We start from the raw sequence: 24326 nt of genomic DNA, 5'->3' as shown, positions 1-24326 counted from the left end.
GATTTGGAGGGAAGATTTCTGAGACTGCATTTAAACTGAAATTCAGTTTAACATTGATTCTAGTATTGGGATTTGACTTCAGCTGCTGATTATTTAAAAGAAAGTTTGGCGAAGGAACTTGTACTGCATGAAAAACGGCCATCAGCAAGTTGTGCCTAACAAGACCTTTGCTGTGTGTGACTCCTTTTGGACTTGAAATGTCAACTGAATCACAGCTTATCAGTTCTCATTTATTGTTCCTGGCTGGATCTTCTGTTGCAAACGACTGTCCTTTTTGCTATCTTGATGTAGATTGCAGAGCCCAAGATTGTTCCAGCTGCAATCTGGGACACTCTTCTGTGGATTTCTCTGTGATGTCATCTAGTAACATAACCTTCTTTTCTTTCTGATAAGACAACCTTGACCCTATTCTAACAGCTGCTTTAGAAGTGAGCAGTTCTAAACTAATACTACCTGTAAATCAGGATATCCTTTCTTGTTTCTTTTGTAGGGGTTTCTCTTAGTTGTGGTTTTTTAATCAGAAGCCAGTTGACCACAAGTTGATATATTTTTCTGAAGTGAAGATTGGGAAGCCTGAGTAGGCATCAGCCAACCACTAGAGATAAAGTGAAGTAGTAGCTTGAAGCCCTTAATAAAAATGTACTAGGGGTGTGGAAAATTGCAGTGATTTGGTTGTGTGGATGGATTTTTATTTCCATGAAAAAGAGCAAAGGGAAAAAGTAATGCTTTAGTTTCTTCTTGCCCCTGCTACTCTCAGATCAAGTTGGCTTCTGTTGAAAAAAAGGATCTGTGGAGTCCACACATCAAGGTGATAGCTTCATCAGTGCTTGGATGTCAGTGTGGCATAGTGGAGAAACTGTTGGGGCAAGGGATTCTGAGTTTCTCCTAGTGGTATTGTTCATGTCTCTGTCATAGAATGCTGTCATAGAATACTTGTACTCTAAAAATAACTCAAACAGTGGTATCTTGAAGTTTGGTTTCTATCATGCCTTTTACCATGTTTGCTCAGTTTAAAGTAGATGTGGCTTTTCTGATCACCGGTCATGGCTGTTCTGCCTGTAATGCAAGAGTGAAGCTGGGCTTTTTCTCTTTAACTGTGGCCCCTTCTGGGTTAGAGTTAACTAACAGTTGACTCTGCTGGGCTAGCAGCTAGAGCTCTTGGTCTGTTGTTTTTCATTGTAACCTAAGCAAGTAGAAGCATCTGAAACTCACTTCTAGATTGCTTTTCCAGAGCTGCTATCCAGAGCATCAGTAGAATATGTTTGGGAGTAAGTTTGTCTCCATCGCTCAAACTTCCTGTAGTGAGCTGTTGCTTTTTTTTTTCCTTCCTGCTCCTATCCCTGCACAAATTCTGTACAGGAGTCAACATCTGTGTAGAGATGAAGCAAAAAGGATCCTGCAGCTCCTCTCATCCTGTTCTTCCCAGATGTTCTTTGTACATTCCAGTGCTTCCTCTGTGGAAGAATTTTAACACCCTTTCTTGTGCTCTCTCTAGTTGACCGTATTGTTGGGCTGGATCAGGTAGCTGGTATGTCAGATACAGCATTGCCAGGGGCCTTTAAAACCAGGAAGGGTATGTTCCGAACAGTGGGACAGCTCTATAAAGAACAGCTGGCTAAACTGATGGCTACCTTGAGGAACACCAACCCAAACTTCGTCCGTTGCATTATCCCCAACCATGAGAAGAAGGTAAAGACAGTACAGCCTGTGCAGTCTTACATGGGCTTCTTTGGGGCGTGTGGCTGGGTTGCTCTCTTTGTCAGGGTTTGCAAGAGATCTTAAAAATGTCCTGTATTCTCAGGATATCTTTTTAAGGTCATCCTAAATAACTGTAGTTACCAATGTTTTGGAGACCAATCTTTGCAGTTCTTCTTAAGATAGCATAAAAACTTTCAATTGCTTCTAGCTGGAAAAGAGAGGACTGGCTGCTTTACAAAAAACAGGGGGACGCAAGGGGGTAAGCCCCTTTTGTAAAAGCTTTGTGGTATTTATAAAGTGTACTTTTTCCTCACTAGGCTGGAAAACTAGATCCCCACTTGGTCCTTGACCAGCTTCGCTGTAATGGAGTGCTGGAGGGAATTCGTATTTGTCGTCAAGGTTTCCCCAACAGAGTTGTGTTCCAGGAATTCAGACAAAGGTAAGGCCTAGAAAAGAATCTGAATCAGTCTTTATCCTGGCAAAGACAGACATAAATGCACAAATTAAAGCATTTTATTGCAACTAGATTGCCACTCTTTTCAAAGGCAGCACATCTGTCCCTTTATATTTGATGGCACAAGGCCTCTTGAAAGCATCTTTGACTTCTCTGCTAAGCGTGTATTTAAGGTGAGGCACAGAGAACCCCATCTAAGACTGCTTCATACTCTGTCTGGAGATGCATTTTCTTTTCTCTAATGAGACCGTAAACTGTCAAACTCATAGTGGCGTAGGAATGCATTACTGATTTTTTTTTTCCCTGTTTGTTTGTTGTTGTTTTCAAATATACTTGTGTAACTAGTCTAATGCTTTCTCCTTTTCAAATGCTTTCTCCTTTTCAGATATGAAATCTTAACTCCAAATGCAATTCCCAAAGGATTTATGGATGGGAAGCAGGCTTGTGTACTGATGGTAAGACATCCCAGAAACTCTACTTGAATAGAATAAACTTTATGGGTGTGGTTTGGAAATCAGAGTTGTGCATGTTAAATATGTCTTGTACTCACAGACTGAAATTCCAAAGTCAAGTGTTTTGTTTGGTAGGAGGAGGGTGCAAAAAGTTTTCTTTTGGCTTTGCAGATGGAGGCTTCTGACTAGCATGGGGTTCAATAATCCTAGGCAAAGAGGATCTTTGTTTCCACAGATGCATATACTTTGAGATTCCAGCAGTATTCCTGAAATCAAAATGCTTAGAAGCATTAATGTTATCTTTACCTTATACTTAAAGTATGAGCTTCAACAAACTCTTTGTAACAGCCTGCTGATGACAGATGCTTTCAATGAAGGCTCCAATTAATTTCTGCAGGATTGCCTGCTTCAGAGGGAAAGCTTTGGCTCTGTAGCTTGAAGACTAGGGGAGACTGAATTGAATTTGGCTGTAAGGGATTCCTATTTTTTCTTTCTGAAGAGGAATAAGGTATACTTCTTTAACTAGTATAAGCAAATCCTTTAAAGGACAGGAAAGTTGGCTGGGGGGCCTTTTTCTGACAAAGGTTAGGACTGGGAAAAAATAAATAGGAAGGATCAACAGGTGTTTTTCCTTTAGGAAAGGAAGAGGGCTCTTGGGACTGGCATATGTTCCTCACAGCATCCTTGTAGTTCTGAGTACTTGATGTGGTGTATTAAACAATGCTTTCTATCATATTTTCTGTCTCTGGTTACCTCCTTTTCATGCTGTGCTTGGCTGACCTCCAACTCCTTTAATTGGGACAGGACTTATTTGAGCTAGGAACTTTGGTTGGCCTAGGTGGCTCCTTGTAGGGAGCGGGTGTCTTACAGCCATGAAACATAAATACATTTTGTGATGTTTCACGTGAAGCAGCCTTTGCATGAGATGAATGCTTCTCTCGTTTTAGATCAAAGCATTGGAGCTGGATTCAAACCTTTACCGAATTGGACAGAGTAAAGTGTTTTTTAGAGCTGGAGTCCTTGCTCATCTTGAAGAAGAGAGAGATCTGAAGATCACAGATGTCATTATTGGCTTCCAAGCATGCTGCAGAGGCTACCTGGCCAGAAAGTAAGGACCATATTTTGTAAAGTACATCATAAAAATGTACGTTTTTCCCATTCAGGTACAAGTTTCTTCTTTAGAAAAGCTGACTGGAAGTTATTTTTTGTCAGAAAGGCTATGATCTATTTGTTGTTGAAGGTGTTTTAGAGTTTTCTGATCTCTGTAATGCCGGACTTCTGGCACCTGCAAGAAACTCAGTGTGCTGCTATCCCACATACTACCAGAGCAGTAAAGTCTCTTCTTTCTGTAGTAATACTACACAGCAGGCAAAGATTTTGACAGAAATTCTCAAACTGCAAGTGTGCAAATGAAAAAGTCTTAGTATGGTACTGATCCAGGAGGTATAGGATTTCTCTGAAGTTATTGGGTAGGACTGCAAATGGTACAGTTCTAAAACCAAAAATATCTGTCAGATTGGCAGAAAAAACACGTGTATTACCAGTCTCCCTTTTTTGAAATTAAGAGTGAGGCTTTATGGATTAGATGACATTAGGGAAAAACTTCATTAAATAGGGAATTGAATAAAGGAAAAAAAAAATCCTTACCTGAGCAGAAAAAAACTTGAAAAAGATAGAGGATGTTCACTGGAAATTTTGCTGGTTTTTTAGGAAGGAATCTTGTAAAGTAAAAACATAGAGTTATCTGAGAAAGGGCTTAGTGGAGAGAATTGTGTGTTGCTGTGGGTTCCTTTTGTCTGACTTCCACTTACCTTGCAGAGCCTTTGCCAAACGCCAGCAGCAACTGACAGCCATGAAAGTGCTTCAGAGGAATTGCGCTGCCTATTTGAAACTGCGGAACTGGCAATGGTGGAGGTTGTTCACCAAGGTAATAATTTTTCCCTTTGCAATTTTGACAGTTTGGTTGCAGTTTCAGCTTCTCAGGTTGAACCAGAGCCCCCAGACCACTTCCTCCACAATTGGGCAGGTTTGCAGTTACATGTTGATTGATTTAGGCAGAGAATATTTGATAGCTGTGCAGTATGCCTGCATAAATCATGTGCAAAGCTATATTCAAGTAATGTGGAAAAGCAGAAGTAATCTTTGAATGCTTTATGCCTAAGAAGAGTAAGAGGATCACTTCCTTTGGTGGTATGGTACTTCAAAGAGTCATTTACTACGTGGCTACTCAATTTAGCTAGACAAAAATTGTTAATATGGGGATGGCTTGCCATCTCTTTTCTCTAGGGTTGTAAGTGCAAAGGAAGAGCACTGAGGTCTGATCTTGCTGTTAAGACTTGTAGATATTTTACCTTTATAAAGACAATGAACACGTGAAGAAATCGTGTCTTCTAAATGTGTGGGATTTCTTGCATTTTAGCCATGAGACTTTGCAGCTAAAAGAGTTGAGAGCAGAATTTAAACTTCTTTCCTATGAAATTATTTGTAAGTGTTTTTGATGGGAGAGCACAGAGATGGGTGGTGTTCGGGTTTTTTTTTCATGGACTCATAGAATAGTTTGGGTTGGAAGGGATTTTTAAAGGTCACCTAGTCCACCTCCTGGCTGCAACAAACAGGGACATCTTCAACTAGATCGGGTTGCTCAGAGCCCTGTCCAGCCTAACTTTGAATGCTTCCAGGGATGAGGAATCTACCACCTCTCTGGGCAACCTCTTCCAGTGTTTCACTACCCTTGTAAAAAATTCCTTCTATCTAGTTTAAATCTACCCTCTTACGTTAAAACCATTGCTCCTTGTCCTGTTGCAACAGGCCCAGCTTAAAAAGTTTGTCCCTGTGTTAGGCCCCTTTACTGAAAGGCTGCCATAAGGTCTCACTGGATCCTTCTCCAGGCTGAACAACCCCAACTCTCAGCCTTTCTTCATAGGAGAGGTGTTCCATCCCTCTTGATCTCTGTGGCCCTCCTCTGGACCCATTCCAACAGGTCCATGTCTTTCCTGTGCTGAGGGCTCCAGAGCTGGATGCAGTACTCCAGGTGGGGACTCACCAGAGCAGAGTAAAAGGGCAGAATCACCTCCCTCAATCTGCTGGGCACACTACTTTGGATGCAGCCCAGGATACAGTTGGCTTTCTGGGCTGCAAGTGCATATTGCCAGCTCATGTCCAGCTTTTCATCCACCAGTACCCCCAAGTCCTTTTCCACAGGGCTGCTTTCAATCCTTTCATCCCACAGTCTGTACTGATACAGAGGACTGCCCCAGTCCAGCTGCAGGACCTTGCACTTGGCCTTGTTGAAGCTCATGAGGTTCACATGAAACCACTTTTTAAGCTTGTCCAGGTCCCTCTGGATGGCATTTCATGCCTCGGGTGTGTCAGCCGCACCACTCAGCTTGGTGTTGTCTGCAAACTTGCTGAGGGTACACTCAATCCCACTGGCTGTGTCCTGGATGAAAAAATTAAAGAGTACTGGTCCAGATATGGATCCCTGACTTACCACCAGTCTCCATCTGGACATTGAGCCATTGACAGCTACTCTCGGGATACAACTATCCAACCAATTCCTCATCCATGAAACAGTCCACCCATCAAATCCGTATCTCTCTAGTTTCGAGAGAAGGATATTGTGGGAGACTGTCAAAGGCCTTACAGAAGTCTGGGTAGATGACATTGACCTATCTGTGTATTTCCCCACTGTATGGCAACTTTTTTATTCTCCTGCTATTACAACTGAGCCCTCAAGGGTCTGGAATTTACCCAACCCTTTCCTGACGCATTCTGTCCTGGAGGAAAAGCTGGGCAGGCAGAAAGTGTGTTATAGGCAGAGCAGATGATAACTAGTCCTCTATGATCCTCCCAGTATTCACAACAAAATGAATGATCAGTCTTTCAAATATGACATTTATTGAAAATGTTGTTTTATTCAATGCTTATCAAGTACAAGAACATCTCTTTATGTTTTCCTTGTTCCTTATACATGTCTCATTGCATGGGTTTCCCTTTCAGGTGAAGCCCCTTCTGCAAGTAAGCAGACAGGAAGAGGAGATGATGGCCAAGGAAGAAGAACTAATAAAGGTCAAAGAGAAGCAGTTAGCTGCAGAAAATAGACTGAGTGAGATGGAGACCTTCCAGGCCCAGGTGAGTCTGCAAATCTTGTGTGTAAAAGTAATTCTCTCTCTACCTGGCCAGCTGCTTGAGAGCACCTGTTTTGCTTTATTGGTCTGATAGGCAAGCTGCAGGATAGCAACTTGTTGAAATGTGTGACTCAGCTGCCATCTTGTTCAATTTCCTTTGCCCTTCTTCCCAGCTTAGTTCTTCTAGCAGGTCACTTTGTACAGTGACCACCTATCTCCCTTCTGTAGCTGTTACATGAAGTCAGGTCTCCTTTGGCTGAGTATTGTAGGAAGCTCATCGAATTCAACCTCATCATTAGTGGGATCCTTTTTGTTTGGAATGCAGAAGGTGGCAGCAAGATTGTGTTTCTGTAGGGCTGATAATTGTGTTACTCTTGCAGGGGAAAACTAGACAAAGGCTAACAATTTGTAGTTGCAGTGGACAGTTTGTGAAGGAGAGCACATGCTTAAAAGCTATGTTTTGATATTTAGCTTTTTAGTAGCAGCAGGAGACTGCTGCAATGATTAAGACTGTAACTGTGGAACAGAGGAGCATGTAACTTCACTGAACACAGATTGCTAAGTACTTTGGTAAATTGGAGCTGCTCTTATTTCTGACTTTGTGTCCAATGTAGCTAATGGCAGAGAAGATGCAGCTGCAGGAACAGTTGCAAGCAGAAACTGAACTCTGTGCTGAAGCTGAAGAGATAAGAGCCCGCCTGACAGCCAAGAAACAAGAACTGGAAGAGATATGTCATGACCTGGAAGCAAGGGTGGAGGAAGAAGAAGAACGGTGCCAACATCTGCAGGCTGAAAAGAAGAAAATGCAGCAGAACATCCAGGTAATGCCTTAGGAATGCTGTCTCTTGTCAGTAAAGAGGATAGTAAGGTTTAGATGATTCTTTTGTCTCAGCTTGGAGGGAAACAGGAGAGAGAGAACAACAATAAAAAAGCATAAAAAATCCATTTGTGGAAATAGCAATAGAACACAGTGAGTCTGGTGCTGAGCCTGAGGCTTTCGGTCAGTCAGCTGGAATGAGCTGTTTCATTCTTGAAGACTAAGATGATGGCCGCTTGTCGAAGAATTAGACAAGTCTTTGCTTAAGCCAGGGGATTTAGAAATGGTGGCATTCTTTGCAAAGTAGCATTGTTTATTTTGCTAGAAAACTTGCTAGCTAGGATGCAGTGTGTTTCAGTAAGTCATGATAGATGTCACTTCTGGAAAGTATATATAATACGTAATAATACTGTAAAGGAAGGGTAAAGGAACTTTCCAGGTTCTAGTATTGCGTCTGTGCTGTTACACTGGTTGGTGAGCAGCACTGACAAATACCTTGCTTTTCTGTGGGTGTTGTGAAGGAACTAGAGGAGCAGCTTGAAGAAGAGGAAAGTGCAAGGCAAAAGTTGCAGCTAGAAAAAGTGACCACAGAGGCCAAACTGAAGAAACTAGAAGAAGATGTGATAGTTCTGGAAGACCAGAATCTCAAATTGGCTAAGGTAAGTTTCCTGCAGCTTCCCTACATAGGCTAAAGATACACAGGTGTTTCTCCTGGAGCTACTCACCAAAGGCTGACCTTTCCCATGTTACAGGAAAACTTAGGGATGAATTCAGTCTTGTCTTGGACAACTCTGACCTGGATTTTTGAAATTAGCTGCCTGCCTGTATTCTTTACAAGTCAGTATTGTATGATATTTAGATAGCCTTGACTAAATAAAGATCCATGAGCAAATGTTTTCTGATACGTTGTTATGCCAAACCATACCAAGTTATTCATAAACAGGCTTCCTTTAAGTTTTGAAAGGGCTATCAAATATAAATCTTTATGTAGCCATTTACTTGAAACTATCTGTAATCCTGAAAGGATTTCTTTTTTTCCAAGTTCCTTTGTAGCAGGAGTAGTCAATGTCATGAGTGTCATCTTGAGCACAGTCAGCTCTGGAAAAATCTCCTGTAATTCCAGCAACTGCTTTGACACTGCTTTCTCAATTCTGCAGGAAAAGAAACTGTTGGAAGACAGAATGTCTGAGTTTACAACAAACCTGACAGAAGAAGAGGAGAAATCTAAGAGTTTAGCCAAACTAAAGAATAAGCATGAGGCCATGATCACAGACCTTGAAGGTGGTTGATGGTTTGGTTTGGTTGTGCTTTGTTTTGTTTTAAAGGCAGATCCTCCAAAGGACTTGCCTGTTTTGGAGGATCTCTGTTAAAATCTGTTGAACTGCAGTTTCATTTCTAGAGTTTTAGTCCTTCTTGGTTTCTGAGGGGTTAAAAATTAGTCTATAGCGTGTATGCTATTGATTAGTTTGATAGAGCTGTTTGGTGGCTGGCTGAAGGTTATGTGCCTTGTCAGCTGAGCCCTTGATCCAAATAAAAATTCTCTGTAAAGCATCAGGCCAATGGAGAAGAGAGGCTGGTTCTCTTTCTTCTCCTGCTGTGGAAGCGTCTCCACTTTTCTATTTCCAGCACCATCAATCTGTCAGGGTTAGTGCTGTTTCTGATACTGTGTTTGCACAAGTTCTTCAGACTGGAGGCACTTACCTGGAGACTGCCCAGGTTAACACAGCAGAAGCCAGCCTATTTAGTTTCAGTAAAGGGAGAGCAGACCTTGTGTTCAGCATCAGTTAATGAACGCTTATGCCTGTGTGGTGTGGGTGTTGGGAGAGACTGGTATTGTACTGGCATTGTTTATTGCAGTGAAAGGGGGGGAAGGAGGCTTGGCTGTAAGATGAGGGGAAGGGAAATTGCTCAGATATATTTTGAGGGAAAAATATGGGGGCAGTTGCATGTATAGATCCTGACAGAATAAGGCATTCCAGCTACAGTTTGGACAGTTGTATTATTAGGAAAAAACCTACTGCTTAAATAGCTTTATTTTCTCTGCTTGTACAATGTTCTTTGAGTATATGTTGTCTGTGTAACTTAATGTATCCCCATCTCCATCAGAACGTCTGCGGCGTGAAGAAAAGCAAAGGCAAGAATTGGAAAAGACTCGCCGAAAGCTTGAAGGGGACTCCAGTGATCTGCATGACCAGATTGCTGAGCTGCAGGCTCAGATTGCAGAACTCAAGATGCAGCTGGCCAAGAAGGAAGAGGAGCTGCAGGCAGCCTTAGCTAGGTGAGAACCTGACCTGCAGGGTTCAGGTACCCACTAGGCTGGGAAGTATTGCTTGTCTTGTGTCACTTTGGAATAGGGACTAAGTGGAATCTGTGGCTGCTGTATTTCAGCCTGTGGACTGTTAAGATCTGTGTCCTCAGCATCAGAGTTCTTTGGCTGCTGCTCACTGCCACGTTCTCTGTACAGAGCTAGACTATGAATGTGATGTGCAGTTTACACGTTTCGCTGAGCAGTAAGATTTCAGATGGGGTTAAAAAGTAGTGGCAACACACTGTCTTTCTGGTAGTTGCTATATTCATCTATTCAGTACAGTCTCCAATTTCCAATGTAAAATGGTGCTTTCTCTTCTGCTTTCTTCTGTTGTCAGTCTCTCTCTGTCCCGTTCTTTAAGGTAAGTAATCGTGCTCTCTCAAGTATTGGGAAATAGAACTTAGAATTTGTAGATAATATACAGATCAAAGTTTGAATGTAATATTGTAGAGCTCACAGATACCAGCTTTTTTTCTTGGTAGGACAGGTGGTATTAATTTACATATGGTTTAAATCTGGCTCTGACCACAACCCTATGTTGAACACAGGGTGGAAGAAGAGGCAGCTCAGAAGAACATGGCCCTGAAAAAGATCAGGGAACTTGAATCCCAGATCACTGAGCTGCAAGAAGACCTGGAGTCAGAGAGAGCATTCAGGAATAAAGCTGAAAAACAGAAGCGGGATCTAGGAGAAGAGCTGGAAGCACTGAAAACAGAGCTGGAAGATACACTAGATTCTACAGCTGCTCAACAAGAGCTCAGGTAAGTCCAACATGTAGCTGCATTGTCTTATTTGGTTTGGAATTTTTCATAAATTCTGCCACATCTAGTCTCTTACCAAAGTTAGGGTAGTCTGGTTAGCAGCCTCAGTGACTGTGGAAGGGAGGTAGTGTGCAAGCTGTAGTCAAGACTGCATTACCTTACCTGACATAAGAAAGTTAATTTGCTCCCTAACCATAGTGTTAGTGATGCCCCTGAAACATTCATACTTCCAGGCTGTTACTACTTAGGCTGAAGGTAATGCTGCCAGCTTGCGCTTAAGAAGGGTGCAGTGCTAAGTTCTAACTTTGAAAAGATCTAACTTTGTCTTTATATCTTGTAGAGCTAAATAGCCCTTGGCATTATTCTGCTTTAGAGATGCTGTTAGTGGATATACTCATCTGCTTGATTCCTCCTTGGCATCTAAATGGAATTTGTGAATTTTGCAGGTCAAAGAGAGAACAAGAAGTAACAGTTTTGAAGAAGACCCTTGAAGATGAGGCAAAGACTCATGAGGCTCAAATCCAAGAGATGAGGCAGAAACATTCACAAGCTATTGAAGAGCTGGCAGAGCAGTTAGAACAAACCAAACGGGTATGTGAACAGAAAACACAAGGCCAAAGTAGTCAACCTCCCTGAAATGACAGCTGCTCCATGAAGTGTTCATGACACTAGACTTCTGATACATGTGCTGTTCTTCCCTTGGTAGATAATTTTTCACTGTGAAGCATATATGAAGCTGTTTTAAATAGCTGTTCATTCTTTTTTCCCATCAGGCACTTATACTGCATAGTCAAGACGTTCTTTTCACTGCTAGGGCTTGCTGACTTGTACAGCCTTTGATTTGGAAATCTGATGGGTGCAAGACTATCTGCTATATTGTTGTCTTCTCTAATTGTTAGATTGTCTCCTGCTTATCAGGAGATTTTTCAAATTATTTTTTCTGAGTAAGCAGGCTATAACTTAGCTGTTAAACATGCAACATTAGCTTGCTTGTTGGGAAAAAAAAATGCACTCAGTGGAAGGATCCTGCCACCTAAAGTCTGAGGGGTTTTGCTGATATTTCTTTTTCCCCCCTCTTTTTCCTCTTCAGGTGAAAGCAAATCTTGAAAAAGCAAAACAAGCTCTGGAAAGTGAGAGGGCCGAACTGTCCAATGAGGTGAAGGTTCTTCTGCAGGGCAAAGGGGATGCTGAGCACAAGCGGAAAAAAGTAGATGCTCAGCTCCAAGAACTGCAGGTGAAATTTACAGAAGGTGAAAGAGTGAAGACAGAACTGGTTGAGAGGGTTAACAAGTTGCAGGTGAGTGGCAAGTGTTTTCCTTAGCTTTTGATTCAACCCAGGGCTAAAGAGAAATGGTTGTAGAGTGGTACCTCCACACAGGTAGATCAAAAATCTTGTTCCTCCTGAGAATAAAGTTCCTATGAAAAGCAAATCCATCGTTTGCTTCCCAGGGACTGTGCAGACTCCTTAACTCATTGCCAGGGCAGGACATTTGGGGTGATGTTGCTTATCGTAAGCAGCCCTGAGAAGGTGAAGTAACCAGCTGCCATCTGAGTTTTGTAAGCCTTAAAAGTATCAGCATGTGTGCTCCCCTTCAGCATGCAGTGGTTTGCACAGTACAGTCCTATAAACATCCAGCTGCTTGTGGACCTAGTGTGTCACAGACTGACTGATGATTGTGTAACTAATTTGGAAGACAGTGTCCTGAAGCATTGTAGTGTGGTTAATGTTGATGAGGGGTGACTCAAGGGTGATGTGGAAATCTAGGGGTTTCTCCTGCTTTTTTCAAGGGAACAACAAATCCATTTGTTTCACACAACGTGTTACCTTCTTTGTGGAGGGCTGTCATTAAAAGTTTAGCATTAGTGATGTGTGCACTATCTTTTGGAATGTGAAAATCTATTTTTGAGGCTGTAGATTGAGTCCTGAAGCACATGGTATAAAATAGAAGAGAACTTAATAGAAGCTTTTAAAATTCTTGCCAAGGTGTCTAAAATCTCATATAGGCTTTGAAACAACCAAAACCAGAAGGCTGTTGCAAGAAGTGATCCTAAGTAAAAACATCTTTCTGATTTCTCATCTTTCATCCCTGGGACTCCAGAAAACAGTGCATTCATTCCCCTGAGAGATTATATACACATCCTTTACTGTTGAGAGGTGCCTCAGCTTTCACTTTTGGGTCTCATAGCTACTCACCTGTTGCTGGCTTTGTTTTTGCTGATGCATTTAATGACTGATTCTCTGATGTCTCCTTCAGGTCGAGTTGGACAACGTCACAGGTCTTTTGAACCAGTCTGATAGCAAATCAATCAAACTAGCAAAGGATTTCTCTGCTCTGGAATCACAGCTTCAGGATACTCAGGTGAGAGCTTTGAAAGGCATCTGTGTGTGGTACAGCCAATGTCTGTTACAAATTCTCAAAGTGAGAAGTCACTCTGGACACCATTATATACTGGCTATACAACCCTTTAAAGCATTGGGTCTGGCTTTTTTTGTTAAGGGGTTATTTTGCATGATATTGAGAACATTTCTCCAGAAACAAGCTGTTCATCTTCGTTCTGCTTCCTCAGTGTGTGGATCATGTGTCACTTTCCTTGTCTTAAATTTAGAATTCCTCCTCTATCACCTTTCTGCTTGAGGCTCTTTATTCCTAAACTGCACTGGAATGCTAGGTTATTGTTTGAGATCTTCACAGTCAAGTATTTGACAAGGTTTATGTGTATGTGTGATTTCCAGTAAATTTGTAAAGTTAAGCAGAAAGTTTTATTTCCCAGTGGATGTCAGGGAAGTGATAGACTCAAATAATTTGGTATTTATTCAGGAAAAAGTCATGCTTAGTCTTACACTTTGGGATAAATCAACCAGTTAGTAGAATCTAACTCTTGGTAAGGCATGGAGTACCAAGCAGAACATTGGAAGGGTAGGCCAAACCTCAGATACTAAGTAACCTTAAATGATCATTGATGTTCTGTCTACTTATTACTGTTTTTAAAAAATAGACTCAAAAGTAGCACACAATACAAAAGATAGACACTAGTTTGAAGACCAGTCTTTATTAGTCTCTACAGATCCTTCAGCTCAAGCACTGGCAGCATAAGTCAATAAATGTTGATGTCTTAAGTTGGTAAATGACTGCTGTCTTACAATTCTGCTAAGACCAATGTTGAGTTTGACCACATTAAATCACTTTAGACTGTTGTCCGTTTCTTTGAATATGAGAAAGTAATTTAGCAGAATACAGTCACAGTATTGTTGGGAAAGGTTTTAATGCGTTGTGTGCTACTCAGAGGACTCCAGAAAAGTCTGTAGATGGCTTGTGTGGTGAAGTAGTATGCTTTAATCATTAGAGTATATGAGAGAATAGGACCTTTCTGAATATTTTGTTTCTATACTGACTCACTGGAGGACAGTTATTTAAATTTTGTCTTCAGTTGTCTTATCTCTAAAGTAGGTTGCATACTTAGACTGAACTTGAAAAGTACTCATTCTGGAGAGAGTGGGTGTGAGGACTGTGAGCTTTTAAAGCCAAGGAGTGATGCTGAATTCCACTGGGGTGTTTGTTTTATAGGAGCTGCTGCAGGAGGAGACTCGCCTAAAACTGAGCCTCAGCACTAAGCTGAAGCAGATGGAGGATGAGAAGAACAGTTTCAAAGAGCAACTGGAAGAAGAAGAAGAGACAAAGAGAAACCTGGAGAAACAGATCTCTATTCTTCAGCAACAGGTACAGAGTCTGCATCACATAAACCAATGACCAGTGACTTTTCAGAAGAAGTGTTAAGTGCAGGTCTCTCTTGACGGAAGTAAAATCTAAATGCAGATTTGACTTATAGTAACAGAACCTTTCCTGGGAAAGGTGATACTGCTGATTTGGGCGAGAAAGGAAATGAAGAAGTCTCTGATTATAATCATATGAACTGCTTGTAGATTTCTATCCAGGAATTCCTTTGGGAATTCAGTCATATAGGAGTATTTGAAGGGGGAGTAGTACCTTCAGAAATGAGCAGATTTATTTCCTCAACTTCTGGTGCCAGTAAACTGGCACGCTATTAGTGGCATGGTTTCATGTGCAATATTTTCTGTCCTTCAGGCAATAGATGCAAAGAAGAAGATGGATGATGGTCTGGGCTGCCTTGAGTCAGCAGAGGAAGCCAGGAAGAAGCTGCAGAAGGACTTGGAGGGTTTGAGCCAGCGTTACGAAGAGAAGACAGCTGCCTATGACAAGCTGGAAAAAACGAAGACTCGTCTGCAGCAAGAGCTGGATGACCTCACCGTGGACTTGGATCATCAGCGGCAGATAGTTTCCAACCTAGAGAAGAAGCAGAAGAAGTTTGATCAGGTATGACTTCAGTCACTGGGCATTCAGTAGGTGCATCTTATTGACAGGTCAGCTTTAAGAATACCTAAGCAATTTCTGAACTAAGATACAGCACATAGAGTGGAGAAATAAGCTTTCATAGAACTAAGTTAATTCTGTTCTAAGCATAGCAAGCTTAGTGATGCTCCTTTTCCCAAAGGGATAAAATTTATATCAAGACCAAGATCAAGTTCAAAATCTTGTTTGTAGATCATCTTTGAGAGAGAGATGGAAATGATAGGTTGGAGGCCTAGGGATTCAGAATTTTGTTAACTGGGGGTCAACACAGCTATTAAATGCACATATAAATATATATATATATATATATATATATATATATATATATATATATATAAAAATATAAAATGCATGCTTCATTCTTTGAAGCTGTGTTTTCTTGGTTCCTTCTGTCCATGGCAAAACACTATTAAGAAAGGCTAACAGAAAGATGCATGCTTACCTTGTTAGAAAATTGTCAGTAATTTCTCAGAATACTGATGCTGTGCTCCTGTAGCTATTGGCAGAGGAGAAGAACATCTCTGCCAAGTATGCAGAAGAACGGGACCGTGCTGAGGCAGAAGCCCGTGAGAAGGAAACTAAGGCCCTTTCCTTGGCCAGAGACCTGGAAGAAGCCATAGAGCAGAAAGCTGAGCTGGAACGAGTCAATAAACAGTTCCGTGCAGAGATGGAAGACTTGATGAGTTCAAAGGATGATGTTGGGAAAAGTGTAAGTATGAAGTTAAAATATCGTAGCATCTAGGTTAGAGAAGACCTTTAATATAATCAAGTCCAACTGTTAACCCAGGACTGCCAAGTCCATCACTAAACCATATCCTGAAGTACCGTGTCTGCATGTTTTGTTTAAACACTTCCAGGGATGGTGATTCCACCACCTCCCTGGGCAGCCTGTTCCAATGCTTTTGACCACCCTTTCACTTAAGAAATTTTTCCCAATATCCAATCTAAACCTTCCCTGGTACATCTTTTCCTGTCACTAGTTGTCTGGGAGAAAGACAGACCCTCACCTGTCTACAACCTCCTTTCAGGTAGTTGTAGAGAGCAGTAAGGTCCCCCTTAAGCCTCCTCCTCTCCAGGCTAAACACCCTAGTTCCTTCAGCCGTTCCTCATGAGACTTGTGCTCCACATTCTTCACCAGCTTCATTGCCCTTCTGTGGACGTTCTCCAGCAGCTCAGTGTCTTTCTTGAAGTGAGAGGCCCAAAACTGAACACAGTGTTTGAGGTGTGGCTTTGCCAGTGCCAAGTTCAGGGGGACAATCACTTCCCTTGTTCTGCCAGCCACACCATTTCTCATACAAGCCAAGGTGGTACTGGCCACCTGGGCACACTGCTGGCTCATGTCCAGCCAGCCATCAGCCAGCGCCCCAGGTCCTTTCCCACCAGGCAGCTTTCCAGCTGCTCTTCTCCAAGCCCGTAGGGCTGTGCGGCGTTGCTGTGACCCAAGTGCAGGACCCAACACTTCTCCTTGTTGAACCTCATACACATCGGTCCAGCCTGTCTGGAACCCTCTGTAGAGCCTTCTTGCCCTCAAGCAGATCAACACTCCCACCCAGCTTGGTGTCATTTGCAAACTTACTGAGGCAAGGAAATGGAAATGGCACATTCTGGGCCACAGATGTGGGCCCCAATGGCTCAAATTTCTGGGCAGGAAATGTCACACAGGTGATACTATTAGTTTAATAATGCAAGAAGCTTGTGCTAGTGTTAACACAGAGGAATGTAGTAGAGAATACTGGACACACTGTAAGTTTGTGAATGTTATGTTTGTTATTAGATAAGCAAGTGAGAAAGATGGGTTGGAAGAGCCTGGAACTGGCCCACTTGAGGTAGTGGCAAACTAAAAATTAACTGGTATTGTGGCAGAGATGAAGGTATGATGTGAGCCTGATATGTGAAATACAGGGATTAGCCAGGCGATGGAAGACAGTAACTCAAATTTCAAGACAAAAAATGTTATGGTAAGCAGGAAGGAAAGTTAAAAAATTCAGAGGCTAAAAAGTATTTTATTCTGTCAAATCCAGAGGTGTCCAGCTCTGAGTCTGCAGTAGGTCGGGACTGGGCTAACAAATGCTTTCCTCTTTCTCCCTACCGCCACTACGTGATCAGAACTGACAGGTAGTTGATTCACGCTGGCAGCTTGCAGGGATGCTAGCAGCTGGCTTTGAGGGGTGTCTGCCCTAATGCAAGGGATGGGTGCAGTGTTCTTGCATATAGTCTTATGCGAGTGGCTGTTCTTAGATTTTTCTGCTCTTGGATAGATGAAATTGTCTCCACTCTTTGAGGAAACCTCATGTGTGGTACTGTGCTGTAGGTCCATGAGCTGGAGAAGGCTAAACGAGCCCTGGAACAGCAGGTGGAGGAGATGAAGACACAGCTGGAAGAGCTGGAGGATGAACTGCAGGCCACAGAGGATGCCAAACTGCGACTAGAAGTGAACCAACAGGCCATGAAGGCACAGTTTGACCGGGACCTCCAGGGCCGTGATGAACAGAATGAAGAGAAGAAGAAACAGCTGATTAGACAAGTAAGAATTGCTCTGTAAATCCTGAAAGTGTTCTGTACACAAAGGCACTTGTGTCCAGAGATGGTTAGACAGACAGTGCCAATCCACAGTTTCTTGTTAATGGTAACTCTCCAGGCAGCACTGCAAAGCTGTGAGAGAATTTCCCCCTTGTGTGCATGATTGTTCAAACAGCCTTTGTCTATCAAAGGAACCCATGTGGCTTTATTAGTGAGGAATGTTAGCCCCATTCCCCTGCCAGGAAGAATGAAAACAGGTCACATGCTTGCACTTATGTACAGTTTGAAAGGGGGATGTGTAACATGGCTGTTGGGAAACCAAGGAGCTGAAATGCTGATGCCTGTATTTCTCCATACAGGTGCGGGAGATGGAGGTGGAGTTGGATGATGAACGAAAGCAGCGTTCCATTGCTGTGGCTGCCAGGAAGAAGCTAGAGATGGACCTGAAGGATTTGGAAAGCCATATAGACACTGCTAACAAGAGTCGTGAAGAAGCCATCAAGCAGCACCGCAAACTGCAGGTGAGACTGCAACTGGTTTTGCTGTCAGTGTAGAGCATTTACCCAGGGAAGTGGGATACAAGATCTCACCTCATGAGAACCGTGTATCAGTGTCACAAGAGCAGCAGAACCTTGTAGCAGTTTACCACAAAAGATTCATTGGCATTTCAAATATCCTTCTAACCCCAATCTGGCTGTTTAACTCTGGGAGACAAGCTGTAAGGGAAGTCGACTTCACTCTAGTGCTTGCCTCACGCCAGTTTTTTTAGAAGGGATTGTGGAGCTGCAAAGCTAGAAGAACTTAACTATCATTTAGGCCTTCTGCCCCAAGACAGTTCTGTTGTGCTTTTGTAATTCCTACAGGCATCTGTCTGATCTCTTCTTAATAAAAACTCCAAATCCTCCCAAAGTCCGTTCCATTGTTTCACTACAAAGCTTCCTGTCCCCTCTCTTCCCCCCTTTCTAGATCTGACACTTTTTTTTCCCTTTCTGTGATTTAAGCAGTCCTGTTTGCTTCCATTACTGCTTCTCCTTGATACTTGTGTAATGGGAAAAGGGTGATTCCTTTTAACAACCTTCTTAGTAGCTGAAGATTAATGAATCCGTGTTTCAGTTTTCCCTCTGTGTTTCCTGTAAGATAAAAAACGTGATTTGTCAGTGTTGTTGCTCTGAAATTAACGTTTTTCTCCCTTTTCAGGCACAAATGAAGGATTACATGCGGGAACTGGAGGACACACGTACTTCCAGAGAAGAGATCTTGGCTCAGGCCAAAGAAAATGAGAAGAAGCTGAAGAGCATGGAGGCAGAGATGATCCAGTTGCAGGAGGTAATGGAATGTGTATGCAGGTCAAGGGTTGGTTTGTTTTCTTTGGCCAAGAACTAACTGTAGCAGTCTAAGCTCCAGTGGTTATTTCCTTTCTTTTGTACTTTTTGCTTTGCTCAAATATGAGGTCCACTTCAAAATGCAGAATTTGGCCCTTTCTTGACAGCTGTGATAGGAGCGTGCAAAACAAAGGAAGCTGTGGGGTGGGTGGGGAACAGACCGTGTCTTATACTTAAGCCAGGATCTAGCTAGAGACCATACCACCCATTACCAGTAACTGCTTTTTCCTATGCTGCATTAATTGGTAGCTTCCCATTGGATTGCTGACTGTCTCGTTTTCATTCCAGGAACTTGCAGCTGCTGAGCGTGCCAAGCGCCAGGCCCAGCAAGAAAGAGATGAGTTGGCTGATGAGATTGCCAACAACAGTGGTAAAGGGTGAGTAATGTTCCGTGTTTAAGGGTGGAGGAGCTGGTTTGAGAAAATACTTTGCAGGCTGTTATTTTCATGTAGACTGCAGCATGCATTGTATCCCCATTGGTCTTGAAAGACTGAGCTTATTTTGTAAAATTAAAAATGGGGAACTTTCCCCAGGGCATTAATGCCACCAACATTGCTTTAATGATTCTGTGTCCTATAGAGCGCTGGCCATGGAGGAGAAGAGACGGCTGGAGGCCCGGATAGCTCAGCTGGAAGAGGAGTTAGAAGAGGAGCAGGGTAACACAGAGATAATCAATGACCGGCTTAAGAAGGCAAATCTTCAGGTACCTGTTCAGGCTGTGTGTGCCAGTAGGGGTTCCCTAGTCTGTGCAAATTATCAGACTGCACTCTGAGTAATGCCACCTGCTGCTTGGTGTACAGTACAGGCCCTCAGGAGTCTGTAGATGCAAGCAAGATAAAACACCTGAATACCACAATACAGAAAATAGGTTGGGCAGTCAGAGCTGATGTTAACTCACTGGTTTTGGTCATTTAAATTATTGGGTAGCTGCAACAGTCTCCCAGGTTTACTAAAAAAAAACCCACCCAAAAAAACCTCCCAGTCCCTCTTTTCTGTATTAAGGGATTGTAAGAAAGATGATCTGTAGCATGCCGCTCCAACCTGGCATGCTGAACACTGCCACAATGTCTTTGGAAAATTACTTTTCTGCTAGTTCTGTGCTGCTTCAAATGGACTAACCATATGGAATTTGTTAGGCTGCTATAGAAACCGTGATCTTAATCTGCCTGTTCACTGCCATGTTTTATCTGTCTAGCTGTGAGAGTCAAGCATGTTGCTTTCTTACCCCTCTAAAGCCAAGGAGCTAGGCTGATGGGTTTCCAAATGGCTTGTTCATTCTGGTGGATGAGAGCATAGTTCTCTACTTGGTTGACTGTCAGCCGGAGCCCCAGCCTGGAAGCAGACTTCTCGCTGTTTCACCTTTCGAAAGTCAGTATTTTTAAGCTGCTGCTTTTTAGTGGAAGTAGACAGACAGCAAATACATGATAAATTAGTGAGGCACATGTATTGGATCCCCTTGCCTCAGGACTTTGGTTATTCACTAAGACTGATAATTACTGTGTTAAGTGCTAAACTACGGCCTTTGCCCCAGAAAGCATTGTACGACGGGATTGGCATATTTAGCCCTAAGAGGAAGTTGATAAACCTGTTATTCAAGGAATCACTTTGAAAATCTGTATAAACTAAGGTATTTTGGAAAGTGCCCTGCCTACAGACAGCTCCCTCTGCATCATAGTTATTTCAGGTATTCAGCTTGCCCTGAGGGTCCTTTTTCTTTGTGTGTCAGCACGCATCTGAGACGTAAATCAGCCTTTCAGGCTGGCATGTATGATACGCTGACTACTCCTCCTCTCCTCTCTGCAGATTGATCAGATGAACGCCGACCTGAATGCTGAGCGCAGCAACGCACAGAAGACTGAGAATGCTCGCCAGCAGATGGAGCGCCAGAACAAGGAGCTTAAGCTTAAACTGCAGGAGATGGAGAGCGCAGTAAAGTCCAAGTACAAGGCTACCATCACAGCCTTAGAAGCAAAGATAGCACAGCTGGAAGAGCAGCTGGACATGGAGACAAAGTATGTTTTAGTAGAAATTCTGTCCGATTTACAGGCCCCACCCACTCTGGGATTTTAAGCTCTTCAGAATAAATCCTGACTGGTCTGAGTGAGGGCTTTATGATGGGTATACTGGGTAGTACAGAACTAAGATTTTGGTAAACCTTCCTTATTTTTCATTGTAGAGATTTCTAGCTGCTTCTGGATTTAGTAATTCCTAAAACAGCAGTTGTGATACACTTGCTGCCCCTCTGTTAGCTTCAAGAAGGGTCATATCTGAGTGTGCCTTTTGGTCATTTCTGGGAAACGTTGCCTCCCGGCCCATTTTCTCCTAAGTTAAGAGGATTTTTTTCCATCTTCCTTGTTTCTAACTTACCCAAGTCAGGTCATCTTGGTGGGGAGAATGGGAGGTAAGTTCTTGCCTGAGCATCACTGCATTTGTAGGGAGCGCCAGGCTGCCAGCAAGCAGGTGCGCCGTGCCGAGAAGAAGCTGAAAGATATCCTGCTGCAGGTGGATGATGAGAGGCGTAATGCTGAGCAGTTCAAAGATCAGGTGTGTATAGTTACCTGCAACATTGGTGAGTCTTTTGGTGGAAGGATTACTCTTCTGTGACCAAAGCATCATCTGCATGTAAGAGGGCTCTAGCATTAACCTTCCTATGGATTTCTCTTTTTTTTTTTTCTTTTTTTTTTTTTTCCTTCCCCTCATTGTGCTAATTACAAGATGACACTGATGAAAATGTAATGCTTTTAAGGAAAGTCTTGGAGCTGTCAAGCCCTAGGCAGCTCCCTTCAGAAAGGGAAGAGGGGGCTGTGGAAACTCTGCTTTTTGCTGCTTTAACTACTGTGCTGTAACTCTTGAGGAAACACAGATATCTTTATCTTTTTCTCTCCCCCTGGCCATGCTCAGGCGGACAAGGCAAACATGCGCTTGAAGCAGCTGAAACGCCAGCTTGAGGAAGCAGAGGAGGAGGCCCAGCGAGCCAATGCATCCCGTAGGAAGCTCCAGCGTGAGCTGGAGGATGCCACTGAAACAGCTGATGCAATGAATAGAGAAGTCAGCTCCCTGAAAAGCAAACTCAGGTAAAGGCACAGCATTTTGTGCAATACCTTGGCAGCCAGGCCAGCATAGTCTTGCTGTAGCTGCCCACAGTGGCAGCTGCCCACAGCAAACAGTGTGGCCAGGTGCTTCCCTGCCTCTTTCCAGGGCCTGTCCTGTCTGGTGAGCTCAGTGAAATGTTGTGTTGTTGACTTACTGTCTGTCTTTCCCTAGGCGTGGGGACCTGCCATTTGTCGTGACACGTCGAATTGTCAGGAAGGGTGCAGGAGAGTGCTCCGATGAGGAAGTGGATGGCAAGGCAGATGCTGGTGAAGCCAAAGCTACTGAATAAGTTCTCCCATTTGACCCAGGTTACATGTGATGGAGTGACCCATCCACCCTCCCCTCTTCCCTTGGACTTTCAGCAAACCCTCTCCTAAATTGGCTGGGGATCTGCAGAGCAAGCCCAGCTCTGTGTGTCTGGAGCCATCGGGCATCTGTGTTCCTAGTTTCTTCCTCTTTCCAGTTTCCTAATCTTCTTTGTATTTAATGCCAAAGAGTCGAGGTTCTGAAATCTGACCAGCAGTTTGGCCCCTACAAAGGCCTGTAGAACTGTCTGTGCCGTGTCTGCTGGTGAATCCTTACACAGTTTGGAGGGAGTGGGGTTAGGGAAAGATTATTTTTGCTGTAAATCTCCTTTTGTCTTCAGTTCTAGCTGCAGGGAAGCTCCTTCCTGTATTCTTTCCCCTCCCTCTTTGTTTGCTTTCGGCAATCATGTTCAGTGACCTCAGACTTCTGCCTCTTCTAATCTGCCCACCCACATGGTTTGGGAGCAGTTTCAGGAAAAACGGTGTGCTTTGGCCATGGCAATTTGCCCTTTCTTCTTTCACATGTTTCCAGGGAGGGGTGAAGAGGGAAGCTCCTCTCAGGACCAGTTACCTGGAGGACTTGCCAAAGTTGTCTTTTTCTTTTTTTTTTTTTTTTATTTTTATTTTTTTTTTTTTTTTTTTACTTATTTTTACTGTCTGGACAGATCTCTGAAGTGCAATGATGTCCTGTTAGTGTCTCTGCCTCTGAGCGGTTTCATCTAAGGTAGTGTGGACCAGTAGTTAATGACAGACTGGGGAAGCAGAACAATGTCCTTGTGCTTGTCTGAGAATCTCTGGGGGACCAAATATATTTAATGGTAATAGACAGAATCTAGGGGAATTTAATAGGGTAGTGGGCAGAGGGTGGGAGTAAGGGGAGGGAAATCCCTCTTTTATTGACATGTCCAAGCCTCTTGCACCTGCTCTGTAACCAGGGGTTGGGATTAGTTATTGTGCACCATTGACTAAGAGTATATTAAAAACCCTTTAATCTGCACAGATATACGTAAGGCCTTTGTATCTCTTGTAATAAGTAATTAAGAAAAAAATAAAGGTCTTTATCACTGCCTTTCTATTGGGACCATGGTTATATATAGATAGTCTTTACTTTTCTACACCGTACACTGGTTGCTGGATTTACCTGTATTCTTAACCATATTGTATATGCTGCACTTAGACCTACTTATGAGCGAAGTAAAAATAATTAAATATGAAGCACCATACTGTATGCTTGAAGCGCTCTAAATGCAGGAGCCTCGTGTCCCAATTGCTGTCACAAAAAGATTAATTTTTTTTTTATAATAAAAGTGCCTTAGCATGTGCCTCAGCTGTGTGTCACCACTACAGTCAGTAATGGTTTACTGGTGCTCCACTGATGTTACCAATAAAGATTATCCATGTGCTGCAGTCTGTGTGTGTGTGTTGCCGTTCCCTCCTTCTCCAGGTGCGGTGCAGACCGTACTCGTTACCCCCGAAGGTGGCGGCTGTGGTGTCAGAGCATCGGCCTGTCCTGTCAGCAGTGCTGCAGACCTCCCGTGACACGCCGAGTGCACTCCAGCTGAAATCAGGTGTGACAGTACCTTCCGCATGTCAGTGGGGCAGCTGGCAGTGGCCAGCCCCGGGGGATTTTGGAGGAAGGTAACGCACCTTGTTTGTGTGCGTTCAGAGGGTTACCTGCTCAAAACACAAGGCTGCTGGTTCTGTTCTTGGCCCGAAAATGTATTTCTGAGTCTGTAACTAGCAAACAAACTCTCTTCTTCGCTTTTATTTCCACTCTCTGGAGTCACTGGAAGGTAACTAGAAATTGAATAAGGAGCTTGTGGTGACATTCATCTTCTGGTCTGTGGCCCCTTAAACTGCCCCAGGTGCTCGTGTATTCTGGGTGCTACAGCCTTGGCATAAAAAGCTGGAGTGTGACACCAGCACCTGGTAATTGTAACCTCATCCCTCTCCAGCTGTGTTGATAGGGGTTTAAACCTGGGTGAGAAGGTCTGAGTTAGAGGTTGTGGTTGGGGCTGGGTCAGACCCTGGGTGGCAGC

The 24326-nt window shown here is 43.2% G+C and overlaps 1 protein-coding gene across 3 annotated transcripts in view; it reads left to right on the top strand.

Annotated features, from left to right (window-relative positions):
* The window catches only part of MYH9 (myosin heavy chain 9), a 74490-nt gene extending 50796 nt beyond the window's left edge, over positions 1-23694 (top strand). For all 3 annotated transcript variants that reach the window (XM_040594291.1, XM_040594293.1, XM_040594292.1), the window contains exons 16-41: positions 1496-1689; positions 2016-2137; positions 2538-2607; positions 3552-3712; positions 4423-4531; positions 6604-6735; positions 7346-7552; positions 8070-8207; positions 8706-8829; positions 9655-9826; positions 10405-10617; positions 11064-11208; positions 11708-11914; positions 12873-12977; positions 14184-14336; positions 14703-14951; positions 15484-15696; positions 17299-17511; positions 17867-18028; positions 18705-18833; positions 19178-19266; positions 19469-19592; positions 20693-20901; positions 21325-21433; positions 21791-21963; positions 22154-23694. In XM_040594291.1, coding sequence (XP_040450225.1) covers positions 1496-1689; positions 2016-2137; positions 2538-2607; positions 3552-3712; positions 4423-4531; positions 6604-6735; positions 7346-7552; positions 8070-8207; positions 8706-8829; positions 9655-9826; positions 10405-10617; positions 11064-11208; positions 11708-11914; positions 12873-12977; positions 14184-14336; positions 14703-14951; positions 15484-15696; positions 17299-17511; positions 17867-18028; positions 18705-18833; positions 19178-19266; positions 19469-19592; positions 20693-20901; positions 21325-21433; positions 21791-21963; positions 22154-22271 — 4040 coding nt within the window. In that variant the 3' untranslated portion in view covers positions 22272-23694. The remainder of the gene's footprint in view (positions 1-1495; positions 1690-2015; positions 2138-2537; positions 2608-3551; positions 3713-4422; positions 4532-6603; positions 6736-7345; positions 7553-8069; positions 8208-8705; positions 8830-9654; positions 9827-10404; positions 10618-11063; positions 11209-11707; positions 11915-12872; positions 12978-14183; positions 14337-14702; positions 14952-15483; positions 15697-17298; positions 17512-17866; positions 18029-18704; positions 18834-19177; positions 19267-19468; positions 19593-20692; positions 20902-21324; positions 21434-21790; positions 21964-22153) is intronic.
* Positions 23695-24326: the final 632 nt, after the last annotated feature.

Source organism: Falco naumanni, chromosome 5 (genome assembly GCF_017639655.2).
Source record: "Falco naumanni isolate bFalNau1 chromosome 5, bFalNau1.pat, whole genome shotgun sequence".
NCBI classification, from domain to species: Eukaryota; Metazoa; Chordata; class Aves; order Falconiformes; family Falconidae; genus Falco; species Falco naumanni.
Note: the sequence above shows the minus strand (reverse complement) of the source record. Positions and strands in the feature narration are given on the sequence as shown.